This window comes from Cornus florida, unplaced genomic scaffold, assembly GCF_030987335.1.
Source record: "Cornus florida cultivar Cherokee Brave unplaced genomic scaffold, ASM3098733v1 CherokeeBrave_3.0.0_Hap2_Chr09, whole genome shotgun sequence".
NCBI classification, from domain to species: domain Eukaryota; kingdom Viridiplantae; phylum Streptophyta; class Magnoliopsida; order Cornales; family Cornaceae; genus Cornus; species Cornus florida.
This window is the reverse complement of record NW_026775579.1, coordinates 90,870,971-90,889,941: the sequence shown is the minus strand read 5'-3', so window position 1 is coordinate 90,889,941 and position 18,971 is coordinate 90,870,971. Positions and strand designations below refer to the sequence as shown.

Genomic DNA, 18,971 nt, shown 5'->3' with positions numbered 1-18,971 from the left:
TTCCAATGAGTCTGGTGGTGCTTTTTATGAGATTGTTAGGAACTTAACCAACAAATTACTGGACTCTACCCATTCTTGAACTCTTACACAAGATTGATAGAATCCATCTATCTAATTTTGAAGTTCAGCTCATGAAATATAGCTCGTCTCATTAATTAAACCTCTTCCACCAATTTTTTCCACTGTACAGTGTACAACATTCTACTCTCGAAAGTGCTATTCCTGGTAGTAAATAGAACAATCTCAATAATTTAAAATAGAAAAAAAAATATATATATATCATTAGTACGATGTAACTACTTTCAGATGGTGGGAGCAGCACTAACAAGAATCATGTGTGGAGCTTAAAGCAAACCTATTATATGTACTCTAAGCACCAACTAGTATATCTGGGGTTGAGTATTAAAAGAATCTGAACAAAAATACCATTTGTATAAAAAATAAAGGAAGCACAGAATATGCTAGAGGAAAGCTTTGAATCAATAGCAAAGAGAAACATTTCAAAGGTCAATAAGACGGCCAATGATATTTGCACTATACTTTGCTCCACTGGTATTCCATAATGTTGTTTGTACTATATGGTTCATTGGTTCCAAACATATATCAATTTATGTTTCTTAAATAAGATAGTATATATCAATTTATATTTCTTAAATAAGGAGTGTTAGAAGAACAAATACTTGGTATTCAAATATCAACTTATACTTTAGGCCAGAGTTCCTAAACAAAGCTTCTAGGTCGGGAAAAAGGAAAAAACATAGACCAAAGGTTGATGTAGGTTGCAAACCAAATCAACAAATTAATCACTGCCAAGAAATTCTGATTGTAAATATAAGGGTGTTCAAAGAAATCCATTGCAATATTGATGAACCATCACCAAAGAAAAGCATCAACTTCAGTTTTAATCGAAATTAAAGCATCAATTTAAAGCCAATGGAGTTGCGATGATGGCAGTGAAACATTCGAAAAAATCCTAGAACTTCGTTTTGCTGAAAATAAAATAGCAGAAAATAAAGAAAAGAAAATACCTTTTTTTTATTTATTTTTTTTAACCTTCAGCAAATTAATCACTGAGGAGAAATTCCTAGAGAAAATATAAGGGTGTGCAAAGAAATCCATTTTTTTTTTCTTCTGAATATTGATGAACCATCAGTGCATCACCATCAAAAAGCATCAACTCCATTCAAAAAGCACCTAGAACTTAATTTTGCTGAAGATAAAATAGAAGGAAATAAATTTTCTTTTCTTTTATGTTTTTAATACATAGGGTCCTAAAAATTGATAACTCAAAATTTCAATATTTCCCTCAATCTCCTCCTGAGCAATGAAAGTATACTTAACTAACTTTTGAAGAAATGAGATAAAAGAAAACAACAAAGCACAAAAAGCCCTCAAACACCAAATTGGATCAATTTACTCTCCAATAGAAGACTAAATATAAATCTTCTAAGAAATGAAGAAGAACTATACAATTACTCTAAACAGAAATACCATATTCGTTGCAATCAAATATCAATTAATAAAACAGAAAAATATCACTTTTGAAAGGCATTAAACATCTATAGATAACTAAACACAAGAAAAGCATTAGAAACCAATTCAAGCGTTTCAATAAAACAGAGTTCAAAAACATAAAAATGCAAAATATAAAAAAACCACATATCAGGCAATAAAAAAGGAAGTTAAATATGATGATTACTGTACAAGGACGAGCCGGCCCAATCCTCCCCAACCCTCTCCTCCGTCTCCAATTTCCCTTCCGTCCTTGGGCACCGTCACGACGAGCTCGCCGTTGGCACTGACCGCGCTGGCCAACTCCGGCCTCGCGGACGCCGGAAGCCGATACCTCCACGCATCCACCACCAGCTCATCCAACAACAATTCGACCCCGTTGCCACCACCTCTGACCACAATCTTGGTCACGCCGGGGTGAATTTCGACGGCGTGGGCCCTCACGCCGTCGCCAAAGGCGTCGTCGGTTTGGGCGACGAAGCGCAAGCAGTCGGAGCGCTCTTCGACGTTGACGTCGGCGTCCGAGCCGAACGGGAGCTCGAGGACTTTGCTAAAGATGTGGGGTAGACGCCGGAGCTTCTTCTGGGCACCGCCGTCCATGTAGGTCTGCGATGTCGTCGTCGCAGGGATGGTCTGAGAATCGACGCTGTATAGGATTTGGATGTTTCGCTTCGTGGTCAATGGATGTACCTTCATGGTTTTTGTGGGTTGAATGGATTGGAATCCGAATAATATCAAAGATAAGAGAATCGAAACCTTAATAAGGTCGGAAATGGAAAAAGGTGGAATCATCTATTGAATAATTGACATTGAATGAAATCTTGCTATTCAAGATGTACGAACCCTAATCCTTATATATATATATATATATATATATAAATGATCCTCTGTGAGTAGTCTGTAAATGGTTATGAGAGAGAATAGAGATTGAGGCACACAGAAGCTGTTGATGAAATCTACATTCTACTGTATTTTTCTATTTTTGGGTAGAGAGAGTGAGGATAAAAAAAAGAAAAAAAAAAAGAAAAAGGATTTGTTTTGTTTTTGAGTTTAATTTTGAGCATGGGTGAATATTTAGTTATTTACAACTTATAAAAACAGAAATAATTATCATTATTACCCTCATAAACACCATCATCATTCCTTTTTATTGGACGAAAATGATGGTGTCTTGATTGATTTAACTGGCATTAATAATGTACTATCCCTCTTCATAAAAAGTAAAATAATAAGGTATTAGTGTTTGCTTAGTCATGATCTCTTTCTTTATTTTATTGATAAATGTAAGGATAGATTGTGCAAACATAATCTGGTAATAAATAAAATTAAAGTGATGTTTGGAAGTGTAAAATTGGCATCTCACAGTTAGAATTGTCAATGTTTATTCAATTTAATTCCAAGATATTGAATCTATTCTCCAAACACAGCCTAAGAACAATTATGCTCGCCATATACCTCAACTTACCACTAAAGAGAATATACCATCTTTAAACATTTAAATTTGAATTTATTTGAAAAACATCGTCATTATTATTAGCCAGCCTTCATCTTACCTATAAATCCCTACCTTCTTGTAGTTTTTATTGCCAAGTCATTTGTCCTTTTTTATTTATTTTATAAGTCATATATTATTACTTTATAGTTTTAAAATATATATATATATCTATATATATATATAAAATTATAAAACTTGTCACTACTACTGTATATTATATGCTATTCAAGAATGTTACTTCTTCCGTCCACAAAAAGTGTCACTTTTAAAAAATCGTGACTCTCACAAATTAAACTGATACGGTTCCTAAACATGACACTATTTTTTGGACGGAGGTAGTATTGAATAAACAAATAAAAAGCTACACTTTTTTGTTTTAAAATCAATGTCCAGCATCCACATTTGTGAGGGTAATTTATCAGGAATGTGGAACTTTCACACGACAATTTTCTACACATTCCACATTCTCTCAGCTGCAACTTCAGTCGGTGTACTCTGATCGACATTTATATCATTAAAAGGAAACATAATTTACAAATAAGAAATTTTTTTTAAAAATGGCATAATTAATGTTAATGTAACTGGAAGTATACAAATCCTTGAAGATAGTTCTCCACCTCCCAAATGTCAAACTAAAAATTCGCCATAATCAGTCAATTTATAAGCCTAAGCATGTTCAGAATCTGAAGAAACTTCCTGATGGCGCATTCGACGTCTACGGTGGGCCTTTTTGTGGCTGCGGCCATGTCTTTTGGGAGACGCAGTGGAGGTAGTAGCGTGAGGAATCTCCTCAACCCTTCCCGGGAGACCTAAAACACAGTCAAAAGGGTTTGCCATTGCATCCACGCTTTGATTCGTCTGCAAAAAATAGATGGTTAAAATAGAGGAAACATATGAAGCAGAGAGAAATGAAATCATTCATTAACTCTTCCGTAACATTTCAAAGTACAAAATTTATAACAATAGTCACAAAAAACCATTTAGAGTTGTATTTCAAAAATGGGTTAATAAGTAGTCATCAAAACAACGGTAAAATATATTAAATCATACCATTTTGCCAAGATGTGATCCCATACAATTAAATCCCCCATCGGTGACAAACATACAGTCCCAGAAACGAGTTATTTAATTAACAAATCATATTTTGTTTAATTTCCCAGCGATTCCAAAAATTATCAACAGAAGAGCACTGAAATAAGGTTTGATGGGATGAAAAAGGTAGGCAGGTACACTTACAAGATGTTGCTTGTGCTCCAAACTGGTCTTCTCCACATCATTCTTCACTGAATCAGTCTTGTCATTGTAAGAGTCATCGTCATGTGTCTGCTGAGAATGAACAACATTATCACCAAAAAAATTCCGATAACGCCATCTTAGTTTTGGCTGATCTGAGGATGAATCATCGAAAACCTTCTCTGAATAGAAATGCTTGGAGACAAGCTGCATGGTCCGTGGATCATTCCGATACTTTTTCAGTATTCTGAAATGTGAAAATACTGCCTCACTTGATCAACTAAAAATACACATTTTATGCTAACAGAGACACCAACAATGAAATGGAAGAGAAAACAGTCAGGAAAAAATTATTTTCTGGCTAGTAAAAAATTGACTGAGTATCACTCAGTTCGATATCAACCAATGTAAGAGATCAGGTTTGACTCGGGTGCAACCATTGCGACTGAACTGAGTGGTCCAAATTGCCCTGAGTTTTAGAACACTGGGAAAAATGTAAACTGCAGTGAACACAAAATTTGTAATATTGTCACCAATTGTTTATCTTTAGTTACACAAGACTGTAGGTGAATGACCAAAGCAAATTTATTGAATTTATTTGCCAAGCATTAAGCATAAGGTACAACAGGTGGGGGATTCAAATCTTTTCCCATTCTCTTACAATCAGTGCAACAACTTCACCACAATAATTAAACTCGCTCTTATAATTTCTTCACTTCTCAATCCCTATTTTGCTCATTCTGTTAAGTGTTGACCCAAATGTCATTTTTGAGCAATGATCCAACTAGCTGTTTCATTAACCTCATATCGTTTAACCTTTTCATTTTACTGGTAGAAGCTTAATCAACTAAGGAGACAGTGATTGCTTTCAAGTAATGTTCTACACTGTTGATGCTTACTGAATTGAAGGGTTGATGGGCTTAAAGAAAATCTTTAGAAAATCAGCAAAACATGGATTTCCTATGAGTACTCGGTGTTTGAACAGTAGCTCTGAGCCCTACAGTCCATCGCTTCATCCTAATAATGTAATTTCTGGGTTTAGATGAGGCATTGATGAACTTCTATTCGCAAAGGCCTCAACCATCTACAGTAATTTGCATAAATTGGAAATTATCATGGCAGGATAGCAGGTGGAATAGAGAATTTACATATTTGCTAACTCCTTTTGCATCTGGCTTCCATCCAGGGCAAGGATATGCTCAACGCATGAATCTAGCGACTTACCGAATCTCCACAATCCAGAAAATGCAGCAGCTCCTGAAAACAGGCGGACATAGTGAATTGTGCCAAAAAAAAAAAAAAATAACAGTTCTGGTATTTGCAATAACGATCCTTACTAACAATGTAGAATTATATATATATGACCATGAAGAACACTAGTGAGAGATCTATATATATGACCATGAAGAACAGTAGTGAGAGATCTATATATATATATGACCATGAAGAACAGTAGTGAGAGATCCATCAATGATGGCCCCTACAATATTAAAAGTTCTATAGTAAATTTATCATAGACATTGTACCACCAAAACCTTTTCTTTGACAGATAACTGTTGCATCAAGACTCCAATATATAGTTACAATGCATGGTTTAATGTCCTCCACTTACGGGAATTCTCAAAATGAGCAGAGTTTTGCAATTACTGTTTCGAATAATGTCTCTATATGTATTCAGCTGGCACACGTATCTTATGTATTTTTGATAATCAGATTTACAAACTTACCACTTACTCCAACTCATGGTTGTCTATCAGAATGTCATTTAGTTTCATATGTCCAAAAGAAAGCAATTTTTTTTTAGAATTTTAGCATCTGCTGAAATGCTTGTATGATTCCAGAATAAAGAAAAGAGTTTAAATTGAATAGTAAGATCCAATTGTATAATGTGGCAACATTTACCTACCAAATAAAGTAATGTTGTAAACTTCGGGGAAAGAAGAAGAAACATTGCAAGTTTCATTTTATGAGAGAGAGAGAGCATCTGTTACCTCCTGAAAGGTTGATCCGAAGTAAATTACTTAGCCTTCGGGTTGCTGCCAAAAAATAAATTGATATTAAAAAATAAAAATAAAAAATAGAAGTGAATCACTAAACCTCTGTAGTGCAGCCAGGAAGAAGAAGAATGACGACAGACATTATATACCATAAACTTATAATAACTTTGGGGGAACCGATCAACAATAACCTCTAATAAAATATATAACATTGCCAGTGACTTCTAATCTATGTTTTAAGGACTCTTCTAAATTTATGATCTGTGCTAGATACATGACACTTGGACCCTCTAAAATGCATATTCATCTTCAGAAGCTTGTTAGATATGAATGTCTATGAAAGGCCGATTAACAAACCAATAAGTTGTAAGGACAAACATATTCATTGCTACAACTTTAAGGAACCCAAAGAAACTGCATTTCCTCTAACACCCGTGGTACCACAAACTGTCTGGTAATTACTGGCTTACTGCACACATAAACTCTACTAATCAAGCATACACATTTGGCAAAGGAAATTTAATCCAAGCATATATACCTAAATATGCATACTGAAGTACAAGAACTAAGCAATCCTGAGTGTATTTTTCCTAATTTAACAATAACGTGAAAGAAAAACAAAATAATAGAAACATTATTGATAGAATAGATTTTGTTGCATCTGGAGAATTTCAGGCAACAAAGACCAACTAAGCCCATTAAAATCTTGCCCTGGGGGGGGGGGGGGGGGGGGGGGGGGGGTGTGGAAGAATTTATTTGGACAAAGGGATTTGGGGGAAAGAGAAGGAAAGGAAAACGGAGGGCTCAAGGAGCAAAGGAAAAGAAAATGAGAGAAATGGAGGGTGCCTTTAATCCTCATGACACCTCTTTTCTTTTTCGTCCAAAAGTGAAAGGCAACAGAGAGGAAGGACAAGGAGATAGTGATTAACTCATTTGCACCTAATTTAGTTATAAGTGATTTGATATTTTACCTCTTCTGCACCCATATCCTTTCAGTCCACCTTAACAGAAGAAGAGGAATGGTTATCATATTCATTTTCCTTTTTTATCTCCCTAGTTTTCCAAAAATGGAAGAGGTCACACAATTCTCTCTTTTTCATTTTTTCACCTAACTAATGCTATCCTTTCATGTCCTTTCCTTTCCCTCATGATTATCCAAACATAGAATGAGGGCTTCGAAAATAAGCATATGCAACCAAATATGAAGGGAACAAAAACAAAATTCTTCAATAAGGCCTCCAAGTATATAAATTAAACCCATAGTTCTTACAACATAAGAGAAACATTGAAAAAAAAGATATGAGAATAATTCCATGGTTCTACTAATGATATGAATCACAATGATAGGCAAGTTTTAACCCATGAAAACATAAATAAAACTAGATGAGAAAAACAAAGCAACACCCAACTACCCAAACATGTGTATGTCACTTACTCAGGCAAACCCTGATAGATAGACATAACACTTCATTTTTTTTTTTTATATTTTTTATTATTATTAATTTTTAAGATCCTCTTTTTGGGTCTGTATAATGACAAGGGTATAATCATGTAAAACACACTAGTAAAATCTGCAGATAAAAATTCAAACAGGGTTTAGATTCAGAATTGCAGTGTAGGAGAGTACCTAGCCACACTATACCGGCACCAGCACCAGCCCCAATGGTAAAATCCTTGAGGGCATTTGCTTTGCAAGTCATAAGCACAATTGATTCTTGACTAGTCAAATTCCCCTGCCCAGTTAATCACAGTCAAAACACACACACACTTCTCTTAAAGATTGTAGTTTTAAACGCTTCAAAATTTGCATATTAGCTAGCAAAGCAACCGATAATGATCAAACCCAATAAAATCCACAATATAAAAATTAATAATTCAGAAATGCAGCTCCAGTAGGAATAGTTTACATGCTTATTTTCTCGGAAAATAGTGACAAGAAAACGAAGAAAAAATAAGAAATTTTGGGTCTGGGACAGAAGAAGTAGGGCATTGTCATCACCAGGTGGTACCAAGACTTTGTTTTACCAATCAAATGGACGTGAAAATGAAGGAAAAACCCTAGAAATACCTGTTTAGATCGAAGAATTTGTTCAAGTTCGAATAGAGCCTCTCCCATTTTGTCCCACTCAGATTGCAGGTTTTAGGGCTTCAACAACCCCCTCTTGTATATATCTGTAGACTGAATAATTCTTTAAAACAGAGAGAAAAACAAATGCCCGTTTGTGGTACGTGTAAGCTCCCCCATACGGTGATACACTAATGATATTATTATTAATTATTTTTAAAGTAAAAATAAAATTTAAAAAACACACACCTATTATCCGATAAAATCTATTCAGTGGCATAGAGTTTCTTTGATAATGAGAGATTATAAAAGAGTTTAAGTTTTATTAAATTTTTATTTATTTTTTGCCAAATACAAATTCTCTTTTTTCTCTTTCAACCCTCTCATCTAGGTGGTAGTGGCTATTATTGCCATATAATTTATCCTATATAATTTAACGTCAAACCTTTTTGCTGGATTAATGTCAAACCTTGCATTATTTAATTTACCCTATATAATTTAACTGCAAAAAGATAGGATGGTTTTTAAATTACCACTTATAAACAACTTATCTTTTGTTGTGTAGATGTTGTGTGCATGATTCCTTCACTTGTAGATGAGCAATTAATCAAAATGGCACAAGTTATTTTTTAAATTTAAAATATATTAAAAGAAAATAAAACAATCTTAATTTTTATCTCTCATATATTTAAAATCTAAACGGCCATTATGTAACTGTGTCATGTGTGTTGACACACTATTGCAACTTCAATTCAAAGGCTACAATGATACGAGTTTGACATGGGAGCAGATCAAGAGCCAGATACAATAGAGACACTAATCTTCTCTTCAGTAAGGAGAGGTCAGTACTTCAGCAGCTCATTAAAAAGATATATTTATATTTAAATCAATCAATTGTTTGGCAAAAACACATATTCTTGTCTCTCTCTTTCAACCCTCTCATCAAGATGGTGGCGGCAGTAGCTATTATTGCTATATAATTTACCATATATAATTTAATGTCAAACCTTACATGATTTAAAGACCCTATATAATTTAACTACAAAAAGATAGGATGTTTAATTTACCCTATATAATTTAACGGATGTAGGATAATTACATGGACATAGGGTGGGGGTGTTACTGTCCAAAAATTGACTTTGGCAAACCCATTTCACCCACAACCTGACTTCGGCGAACCTATTTTAGCCACAACCTTTGCCGCCACCACCCGACCACCGCATCTGCACCCACGACCATTGCCGCCACCACCCGACCACCGCATCTGCACCCACGACCTTTGCTACCACCACCCGACTACCACATCTTCACCTACAACTTTCGCAGCTACCACCTAGATGAGAGGGCTGGAAGAGAGAAACGAGAATATGTGTTTGGCAAAAATAGGATTGAAAAGAGAAAGATAAGGAGAGGGTAGTTTGGTCATTTTATGAGAGAATTAAAATATATCTTAGGGCATATTAGACATTTTATGTCAATTAAGGATGTGTTTGACTCCTTTTTTATAGCATGGGGTGTCATTGTTCAAGTTTGCAAACCCGGGAAGTGTCATTGTCCAAAAATGACCTAAGTTGTATCTACCTGTCTTTTAGACAAACTTCGGGGAGTGTCACTGCAATTTATCCAAAATTATAAAATAGTCCAAAGTCCGAACTAATAAAAGTAATCAAGTTAATTCATTTTCGTGATGAAATGATAAAATTGACTTTATTATTTAATTTAAATTAATAATTTCTATTTTTTAATAACATATTTATAATTGTTATTTTAAATTTATGAATTTAACCTCTATGAAGTACATTCTAATTGAAAGCAAAGACTCATTGTCGATGGCACAAAACAACCACGCGTGTAAAGAAATTTCAATAATAATTATTAGCATTTTAATTTAACATTAAAAGCAGTTTTATGATTTTAATCCAAAAAAAATGACCATACAAAAAAAAAAAAAAATAGACATGACATTAGAAAGTTTAATTTTTAATTGTAATAAATAAAATAAATAATAATAATAATAATGTGAAATGAAGTTATGATTATAAATTAAAACATAATAGAGGAAATGACTATTAGTAAAAGAGATAATGTAAAAAGATAATTTACTATGGTCCGATTATTTTTTAATTTTTCAAAGTGAATGATGAAAGTTTAATTTCCAAATGAATAAAATGGATATGGATTTAACCATTAAAATCTTATATCAATAACATATGGATAAATCTTTTTCAATTATAAAATAAAAAAATAAAAGTAAATATAATACTGATAAATGTATCATGATAATGGACGAGTATCTATTTATTATTGGTCTAAAGCAGTGTTGAGGGAGAGACTTTTTAACCTACTATCAATGTACAACATTTTGAAAATAGGGGATGAGTAAATAACAAAAAGGTTGACTGTAAATCCCTCCATGTCTGGTGTATTTCCCTCCTTTTCTCTCTCCAAAAATTCCACACAATCATTCAACAAAATATCCCTAGTACATGCCATGGCATTGGCCACCATGAGCCAACCCATCTTAACATTTCCTTCCCACCCAAGCTCCACCACCCTCCACCACCCCCACCACCACCACCTCCACACATCTCTCACAGCAGCCACCTCCCTCACCCACATCAAACAAATCCACGCCCAAATCCTCCGGTCCGGTCTCGACCGCTCTAACTCCCTCCTCCTCAAACTCATCGTCTCTTCTTGCGCTCTCTCTTCCGGCCTCGACTATGCTCTCTCCGTTTTCAACCAAATGTCCAGCCCCGAAACCCATATCTGTAATCGTCTATTGCGCGAACTGTCGCGCAGTGTCCAACCAGAGAAGACCCTTTTGCTGTATGGGAAATTGAGGGGAGATGGGTTGGGTATTGACACGTTTAGCTTCCCTCCGCTATTGAAGGCGGCGTCTAAATTTTCGGCGTACATTGAAGGGATGGAGATTCATGGGTTGGCTTCCAAGTTGGGTTTTGACACGGACCCATTTGTTCAGACGGCTTTGGTTGGAATGTACGCTGCGTGTGGTCAAATTTTGGATGCACGGTTGGTGTTCGATAAAATGTCTCATCGAGATGCCATAACATGGAACATTATGATTGATGGGTATGATATGGTTTTTACAATAATAGATTGAATTGCTAGTATGGTCGTATAAATATTGTGCTTTTGGTATTGTTCGTTTTGAAGTAATGTCATCATTGGAAGAATGCTTAAAAAAATTTTCTGATCAAATTGACTTTCATTTCTCATTCATCTGAATACTTTTTAATTTGCTAATTCTCTCAATTATAACTTGTAACACAGTTACTGTCGGAATGGGCTCTTTGACGATGTCTTGACACTATTTGAAGAGATGAAGATCTCCAATGTGGAACCAGATGGGATAATTCTTTCAACTGTTCTTTCTGCATGTGGCCGTGCTAGAAATTTAATTTATGGGAAAGCAATCCATCAATTCATTACTGAGAAGAATATTGTGGTCGACTCTTACTTGCAGAGTGCTCTTGTCAACATGTATGCAAATTGTGGCTGCATGGATTTGGCTCGGGATTTGTTTGATAAGTCACCGAAAAACATTGTTGTCTCCACTGCCATGGTTTCTGGGTATTGCAAAGTGGGACAGGTTGATGCTGCTCGAGTGATTTTCAATAAAATAGTTGAGAAGGATTTGGTCTGTTGGAGTGCAATGATCGCTGGTTATGCAGAGAGTGATTGGCCTGAACAAGCTCTAAAATTGTTCAATGACATGGAAATTTTGAGAATAAAACCTGACCAAGTCACCATGTTGAGTGTTATCTCAGCTTGTGCTCATCTTGGCGCGTTGAATAAAGCCAATTGGATCCATATGTATGTTAATAAAAATGGGTTTGGAGAAGCTTTGCTTGTTAATAATGCTCTTATTGATATGTATGCTAAATGTGGGAGTTTGGAAAGAGCAAGAGGAATCTTCAATAGAATGCGTAGAAAGAATGTGATATCTTGGACCAGTATAATCAATGCATTTGCCGTGCATGGGGATGCAACTACTGCCTTGAAGCTTTTCTATCAAATGAAAAATGAAAATATAGAGCCCAATTGGGTAACTTTTGTGGGGGTGCTTTATGCTTGTAGCCATGCAGGATTGGTTGAGGAGGGCCGGAAAATTTTTGCTTCAATGGTGAATGAATACAACATCAAACCCAAACATGAGCACTATGGATGCATGGTAGACCTCTTTGGCCGTGCTAGTCTACTTAGAGAAGCTCTTGAGGTTGTAGAGACAATGCCTTTGGCACCTAATGTTGTGATATGGGGATCTCTAATGTCTGCTTGCCAGGTTCATGGTGAATTAGAATTAGGTGAATACGCTGCAAAACGGCTTCTTGAGTTGGATCCGGATCATGATGGGGCCCATATAATCTTATCGAACATATATGCTAAAGAAAGGAGATGGGAAGATGTTGGAGAGGTGAGAAAATTGATGAAACATCGAGGCATATCCAAGGAGCGGGGATGTAGCAGGATTGAATTGAACAATGAGTTACATGAGTTTTTTATGGCAGATAGAAATCATAAACAAACAGATGAGATCTATGCCAAGTTAGAAGAGGTAGTTAGTGAGTTGAAGCTGGCTGGTTATGCTCCAAATACCTGTAGTGTTTTGGTTGATTTGGAGGAAGATGAAAAGAAGGAAGTTGTTTTATGGCACAGTGAGAAGTTAGCACTTTGTTATGGGCTGATGAGAGGAGAGAAAGGGTCTCCCATTCGTATTGTTAAGAATCTTAGGATTTGTGAAGACTGTCATACATTTATGAAGTTGGTATCTAAGGTATATGAGAGACAAATTGTTGTGAGAGATAGGACTAGGTTTCACCATTATAAAGATGGTGTCTGTTCTTGTAAAGATTACTGGTGACACTTTCATTTATGTAATTACATTTTATTCCCAGTTAAAAAAAAAAAAACTTTCATTTAAATGATAAAATAACTAATAGTTGTGTATGCTTAAGTTGCTAATATTTCTCCATGTGATTGTGCAGTTGCATTTAGGAAAAAACAACCAGCAAGAACACACAAACAAACCAGTTGATTTCTGCAAATGAGTGATTTTGGATCATAAACAGACATCTTTGCATCATTTTTTTGTGTATACCCATGAATTATTTGCCTCTTGAATAGAATATCTGACCCTACCATCAGACCATTCTCAAGTAAAATCATGAACACATTTAAGCCAATGGCATAAATTTATTATCTTGTTAGCATGAAAATGAGTTTGGAATCACTTTTCACAAGGATTTCATTACAAAAACTTAGTAAAACTTAACAGCAAATACTTGCGTGATTGTATTTATACAAAGAAGAAAACAAACACCCCTTAATCGACCACCAAGGACTGTAGATTAATGGTATCTCTTGCATGATTGTATTTATGCAAAGAAAACAAACGTCTCTTAATTGAACACCAAATATTGTACACTAATGAGAGGCTTTTAGTCCCGCTAGGAATGGAAAGGAAAGGAAAGGAAAGAAGGGTTGGGATGTGGGTTTTCTTTTCTTGCCATGGTTAAATAAATGGGGTAAATTAAATACGACAATTAAACATAGCATTCAATTGCTTTCACAAAGCATATATCTGACTTGATTGTCCGTAGGGTCCTTGGCTGGCACAGCACCAATCAAGGTTGTTCTTGTGTCCTCGGCTAGCATCGCACCGGTGCCAATCTAGATGACATCATTCGTATTGTAGGAAATGCTATCATTTTTAGTCAGCATCAAACCTGTCCATGAATCTTGGCTCCTCATATACAAAAAAGTTAGTAAGCCAAAATACTAAGCTGATGAAATAATAAAAAAGAAAAGTAACCACAAATACATTCAGGTGAATATTACGTGTGTCTATTGATCATTCACGTGAATATATCTATTGGTTACTTTTCTTTTAGTTCCCACTATATTTTTGTCAATATTGGGACTCGAACACTCAACCTCCCAAGAAGAAAGGAGAGCTTATACCATCTAGGCTAGAGCCTATTGGTGATATTCAGTTTTTGCTTCTTCTTCTTCTTTCTTTCTTTTCTTTGTGTGTGTGTGTGTTTTCAAAAGCATTTTCTTATCACATATACTCAAACTTCTTTTCTGAATTATTTAAAATTTGCTTAAAGCACTACATATATGTTTAACATTATTTGTTCAGCATTCTTGAAAATGTTTGTTTCTACTAGAGCTTTTTCCTTGTTTGATCTTTAACACTAGGCAATTTAAGTGCACACTTTAATTAGCTTTTGAGTTCTAGAAAGTGGTCAGTACAACAATTGATCATCTCAAAGGGTAAAAAATCAGACTAAGGTTCTGCCAATGAAACTTGAGACATGCATGCTTAGGTCATTACATTGACAAGCTTCTCTTTGTTTATATTCAAGTACTTTGTTGTTGATCATGTAGATATCATCCTCACTAGCTACCAAAGTTGGACAGGAAAGAGTCTTGCTCCTAATATCTGTTATATATTTTTGTCTGATGAACACATTTTATTTAATGATCTCATATCTGCTGCAATTCCTTTCTTTGGATGATGGTCATACACTGTAAAGCCTTTCATTTGAAATACAATTGTACAAGAAGCTTTTATAGTACTACTTTTTTTTAAATGTTGCAAGTTGATAAATTGTTAGAATGTGGAAGACATAATCAAAAAAATGGATTGTTGAAAAAGAGGAGCCACTTCCCTTAAAATTTGAAACTATTTTGAAATCCAAATATGGAAAGGGAAGATTTCTTAGAGAGGTTCTGACTAATCAAATTGCCTTTTTATCTCCCTTTTTGGTCTATCCTTAATTGATAGGGCTACAATTTTTGTGATATTCTCTTATCATCATATCTTCTTCTTATTCTTATTCTGGGAAGTCAAGGGTGAAAATCTCAGTCCTACTAGTCTATTAATTCTCCTCCATCAATTATTGTTACCATGTTCCATGAATTCCATTGAAGTAGAACATTTCAAATCAGCCACTTGTCTACAACTTATGGCGGGGCATAAAAAAATCCTCACATTTGAAAATATATATATATATATATATATATATATATATATATATATATATATATATTGTTTTGTAATTATAATCTTAGGAGGATGATAGGGTGGACATTGGTTCAACGATAAGGTTACTCCATTAGTACAGAGGTAAGACAACGTACATTTGACTCTCCCTATACTCTATAATGATAGGAGCCTCGTGCACTGGGCTAGCCCTTTTAGTGGAGCATCAGACATCTCTTAAATTAATCTATGGAAGTGGAACAGATGCTACCTATCACCAGTTCATTGATATTCCCAGTAGACACATATGCCTGAAGTAGTCAAAGGTGTGTGAAATGGCAACCATAATCAACCTACTCCTATTTCATAAGTATATCTTTTTAGTAAGGGAGTGAGCATGGTTTGGTAATATGAAAGTGGAGAATAGTTAGTTGTTGTACCAAATATCTCACTGGCTTATGCACAGCTGGTACCTCCAAAACTTATGGACCGCAATGGTAAAAACATAACCCTTGGGATGTTTTCCTTTCACCCTCTAACATGCCTTACAAACTTCCAAAAGTCAGGTGGTGTGTATTTATTTAAGAACCACTTCACCCAAAAATCACTCTTTTACTGATCTGATGGATAATATTGACCAACTTGAGCTTGATACACTAGCATCAAAATTAAAATTTTACCCAAAGCCATTCCATTTGAAGTCGAAACAACACCTCCTCATAGATGCTGTTAAAAAAGTAAAAAAAAAAATTGCTACATTGTTTCTCATGCATATTATATTGCATTCTCTGTTTGACTAGACTATACGAAATGTCCCAACTTGAGATGCCGCGCCATAATTTGTGGTGAAGCATTGTTGTCACCTAAATAGTTGTGACAGCAACAACTTCAACCTATTGTCATTTATGTTGCCTGCTCGAGATATTGTCAATGTTGTGTATCTGTCATCATTTAACATTTTTAGACTATATGGATATTTTTTTTTTCTCTTTCAACAAATACTATTCGAGAAACAATGGAAAATTGACGTACCATTAAAGAAACATGGCGAAATTTGTTGTGTATAATCCTGTTTTATTGATGTTGATCACTTAAATGAAATTTATACGCTGTCGGGACTATCTTTTTCTCCTGAATTGATTTATTTGGCTGGTTTCTTTGGAAGGGATATATATTACTGATATCATGACAGTAAGTTTTGATTATTTGAGTTTCATATTTAGTTTTGTTTTGTTTATTGACCAAGTAGGTGAAGTGGTTCATTATTTTCAGCAGAAAAGGAGCATTGTTTGGCTTCTTATTTATTTATTTTTTTGCTGGCACCGGAACTCTCCTGGGTAGGGCCCCTTAGGAACCCCCAGACTACAAACCGGGGATGCTGTCGATGGCACCACACCTCAGCAACAATTTTAATCGCGGTAATAAAGGAGGGGGAAGTTTGGCTTCTTATTTAAGGACATGAAACAGATGGTCGGTCAATAGGCTGATGATCATCCAAAGATTTAGTGATTTCTTCTGAATCATGTACAAGTTTAATATTCTCGAATCCACTTTATCATTATGAGGCCGTAGATATTCAGACAAATTATTTGATCCCCTTTTTCAACCATTTATCTTAGTGGATGATTAAAAAATTACTCTCTTTTTTAGCTCAACAATTGAAGCATATAGAATAATGCTTAATTAGTCTTTCAAGTGTAAATTATTTAATCCCTTTTTTCAACCATTTATCTCAGTGGGTGATTAAAAAACTATTACCTTTTTTACTCAACGATTTAAGCATTTAGAATAATGCTTAATTAGTCCTTCAAGTGTAGTAGGAGGTTGACCCATGCTGATGTATTTTTTATATGCATACAGCAGTTTTGATTTGTCGGTCTTAATTGTTTATCATTATTATTTTTTTTTCCTGGGATTTGAAACTGAAGCAAACCAAAACAGGGACTATGAATGCATAAAAGGTAGGAGAAATATCTTCTGCAAAATGAGACCTATATTTTCAGAATTCAAAATTTATTTTTTTTTTTCTCCTTTCAACCCAAATATAATATTTGAATCTTTGTAACATCCCAGGTTTGTGAATTACAAAGTACACTTGATACTTTAAACTTCAGTAAAAACAGGAAAGGAAGAGAAAGACAGAGAGTGACTTTTCCCTTCCATCATGTAAATTCAAGTTCATTGTCAAACAATTATCAAATGAATAATATTGTGATTTTCATTAAAAATAGAAGGAAAAAAAAATGAGAAAAATTCAACTTTACCTGCCAGGGATTGAAATTCTTTTTCTTGGAAAAACAGGCAGGAATTGAAATGCAAAAGGCCTAATGTCTACATTTGGGGAAAAAAAAAAAATTAAAAGGTATGATTTATTTTTCAAATACCATTTGACTTATTTTGGGTAAAGTGAAGATAGGAAAACAAAGTATGAACATATATATTAATTTCAAGAACAAAACAAAACTAGGAAGAAGCCTTCATTGAGATAACATCTCCTGTACAAGACAAAGATGAAATTTAGCCATGAAAGACAAGCTGTCAAACCTTATTGGAACAAAAAGTGAGGGCCTCGTTAATTTGTTAACATTATAAACTAGTAATAAGAGAAGGAAGAATTGTCTCCGACTTGTGACGTGCTCACTGATCTTGAGTACTTCTTGGAAGAAGAAGAAGATGGTGAGGACGACGTATCACCTGACCTTCTCCTCAGCATCTGCCTCATCCCATCAGCAACTCGAATGGCAGGGTTCGATTTATATTTACGACAAAATGACATGTGAGCCTTCACAGCTTCTTCCATCTCAAATGGCTTCTTTCCTCTGTTTACTTCATCTCTAACAGCTTCAGAGCACAGCCCACATAGCCATTTCCCATCGAATTTCGCCTTCACTTCGCTTATGTACTCTTGGGTGCAATCCTCTTTCAGTCCACAACAATCACACTTTGCCAATTCAATATCCATCTCTCTTTTTTCTTCTTCACTAGCGAAAAAATCTCACAACTACAAAGATTTTCAAGAAAAGTGACTGCGGAATTTTCGCGAATAATGTCTACTTTTCTACTAGGATATGTTATGGCTTAAAAAAAAAAGTGCTAATAAAGTGGACTTGTTTCTTTATCTTTTTTTTCCTCTCTTTTTGGCTATGGTTTCTCAGTTGGGATTGATGGCTTTGTTGGCATAAGAACTAAGAAGTGTTTGGTGTTGTTAAAGAGGTTTTGAGGTTGGCATATAGTATGGAAAGAGAGAGAGAGGGGGAGAGAAAGATAGAGACAGAGGGGAGGAACTTATAGCAGGGAAAGCTGCCATAATTTCCTCCATGTTCTAAGGGACATGAGGCAGTGGAAAATGAGACAATGTGGTCTTGGGGACCTCATGTTTGGCCCTTTCTAGAATTTAAAACTAAATTGAGAGGCTAATGAATTGGATTGGATGCTCTCTGGTCTTTGTCATTTTCTTTTGTATTCTTTCTTTCCATTGTTACCTTGGAGGTAGTTTTTTTTTACTTAATTTATTATGGTTGATTGACAGTTACTTTCGGTTGAGATGGTTGAATGGCTTGGTTTTTGGCTTCACTTGATGAATTGGTGGCTCTTCACTAGCTACACTTCTGGCTTGTGCTTGTTTTGTTTGGCTGTCTTGATTGTATGCATTTGTTG

The 18,971-nt window shown here is 35.0% G+C and overlaps 4 protein-coding genes across 4 annotated transcripts; 1 reads left to right on the top strand and 3 right to left on the bottom strand.

Annotated features, from left to right (window-relative positions):
* Positions 1–1,562: 1,562 nt before the first annotated feature.
* On the bottom strand, positions 1,563–2,573 carry LOC132275115 (uncharacterized). Its single transcript, XM_059776514.1, has one exon. The coding sequence runs from the start codon at positions 2,302–2,304 to the stop codon at positions 1,696–1,698; it is 609 nt and encodes a 202-aa protein (XP_059632497.1). The 5' UTR covers positions 2,305–2,573; the 3' UTR covers positions 1,563–1,695.
* A 919-nt stretch (positions 2,574–3,492) lies between these two features.
* Positions 3,493–8,451, bottom strand: LOC132275114 (uncharacterized). The gene is made up of 6 exons (XM_059776513.1): positions 8,306–8,451; positions 7,865–7,970; positions 6,232–6,276; positions 5,389–5,497; positions 4,244–4,487; positions 3,493–3,865 (listed from the first exon to the last, which is right to left on the bottom strand). Exons 1-6 carry the CDS (start codon positions 8,351–8,353, stop codon positions 3,674–3,676), a joined length of 744 nt encoding a protein of 247 aa, XP_059632496.1. The 5' UTR covers positions 8,354–8,451; the 3' UTR covers positions 3,493–3,673.
* A 2,194-nt stretch (positions 8,452–10,645) lies between these two features.
* Positions 10,646–13,354, top strand: LOC132275113 (pentatricopeptide repeat-containing protein At4g14820). The gene is made up of 2 exons (XM_059776512.1): positions 10,646–11,395; positions 11,597–13,354. The coding sequence occupies exons 1-2, from the start codon at positions 10,716–10,718 to the stop codon at positions 13,185–13,187; spliced, it is 2,271 nt and encodes a 756-aa protein (XP_059632495.1). The 5' UTR covers positions 10,646–10,715; the 3' UTR covers positions 13,188–13,354.
* A 4,404-nt stretch (positions 13,355–17,758) lies between these two features.
* On the bottom strand, positions 17,759–18,674 carry LOC132273477 (uncharacterized). The gene has a single exon (XM_059774436.1). It carries the CDS (start codon positions 18,274–18,276, stop codon positions 17,908–17,910), a length of 369 nt encoding a protein of 122 aa, XP_059630419.1. The 5' UTR covers positions 18,277–18,674; the 3' UTR covers positions 17,759–17,907.
* Between the last annotated feature and the right edge of the window lie 297 nt (positions 18,675–18,971).

Coding starts and splice junctions, on each gene's coding strand:
- LOC132275115 (XM_059776514.1), bottom strand. CDS start 2,304: ATGATTCCACCTTTTTCCATTTCCGACCTTATTAAGGTTTCGATTCTC.
- LOC132275114 (XM_059776513.1), bottom strand. CDS start 8,353: ATGGGAGAGGCTCTATTCGAACTTGAACAAATTCTTCGATCTAAACAG. Junction 6,277..7,864: donor TGCCGGTATAGTGTGGCTAG/GTACTCTCCTAC, acceptor ATTTTTTGGCAG/CAACCCGAAGGCTAAGTAAT. Junction 5,498..6,231: donor TCGGATCAACCTTTCAGGAG/GTAACAGATGCT, acceptor GCCTGTTTTCAG/GAGCTGCTGCATTTTCTGGA.
- LOC132275113 (XM_059776512.1), top strand. CDS start 10,716: ATGTCTGGTGTATTTCCCTCCTTTTCTCTCTCCAAAAATTCCACACAA. Junction 11,396..11,596: donor TGGAACATTATGATTGATGG/GTATGATATGGT, acceptor CTTGTAACACAG/TTACTGTCGGAATGGGCTCT.
- LOC132273477 (XM_059774436.1), bottom strand. CDS start 18,276: ATGGATATTGAATTGGCAAAGTGTGATTGTTGTGGACTGAAAGAGGAT.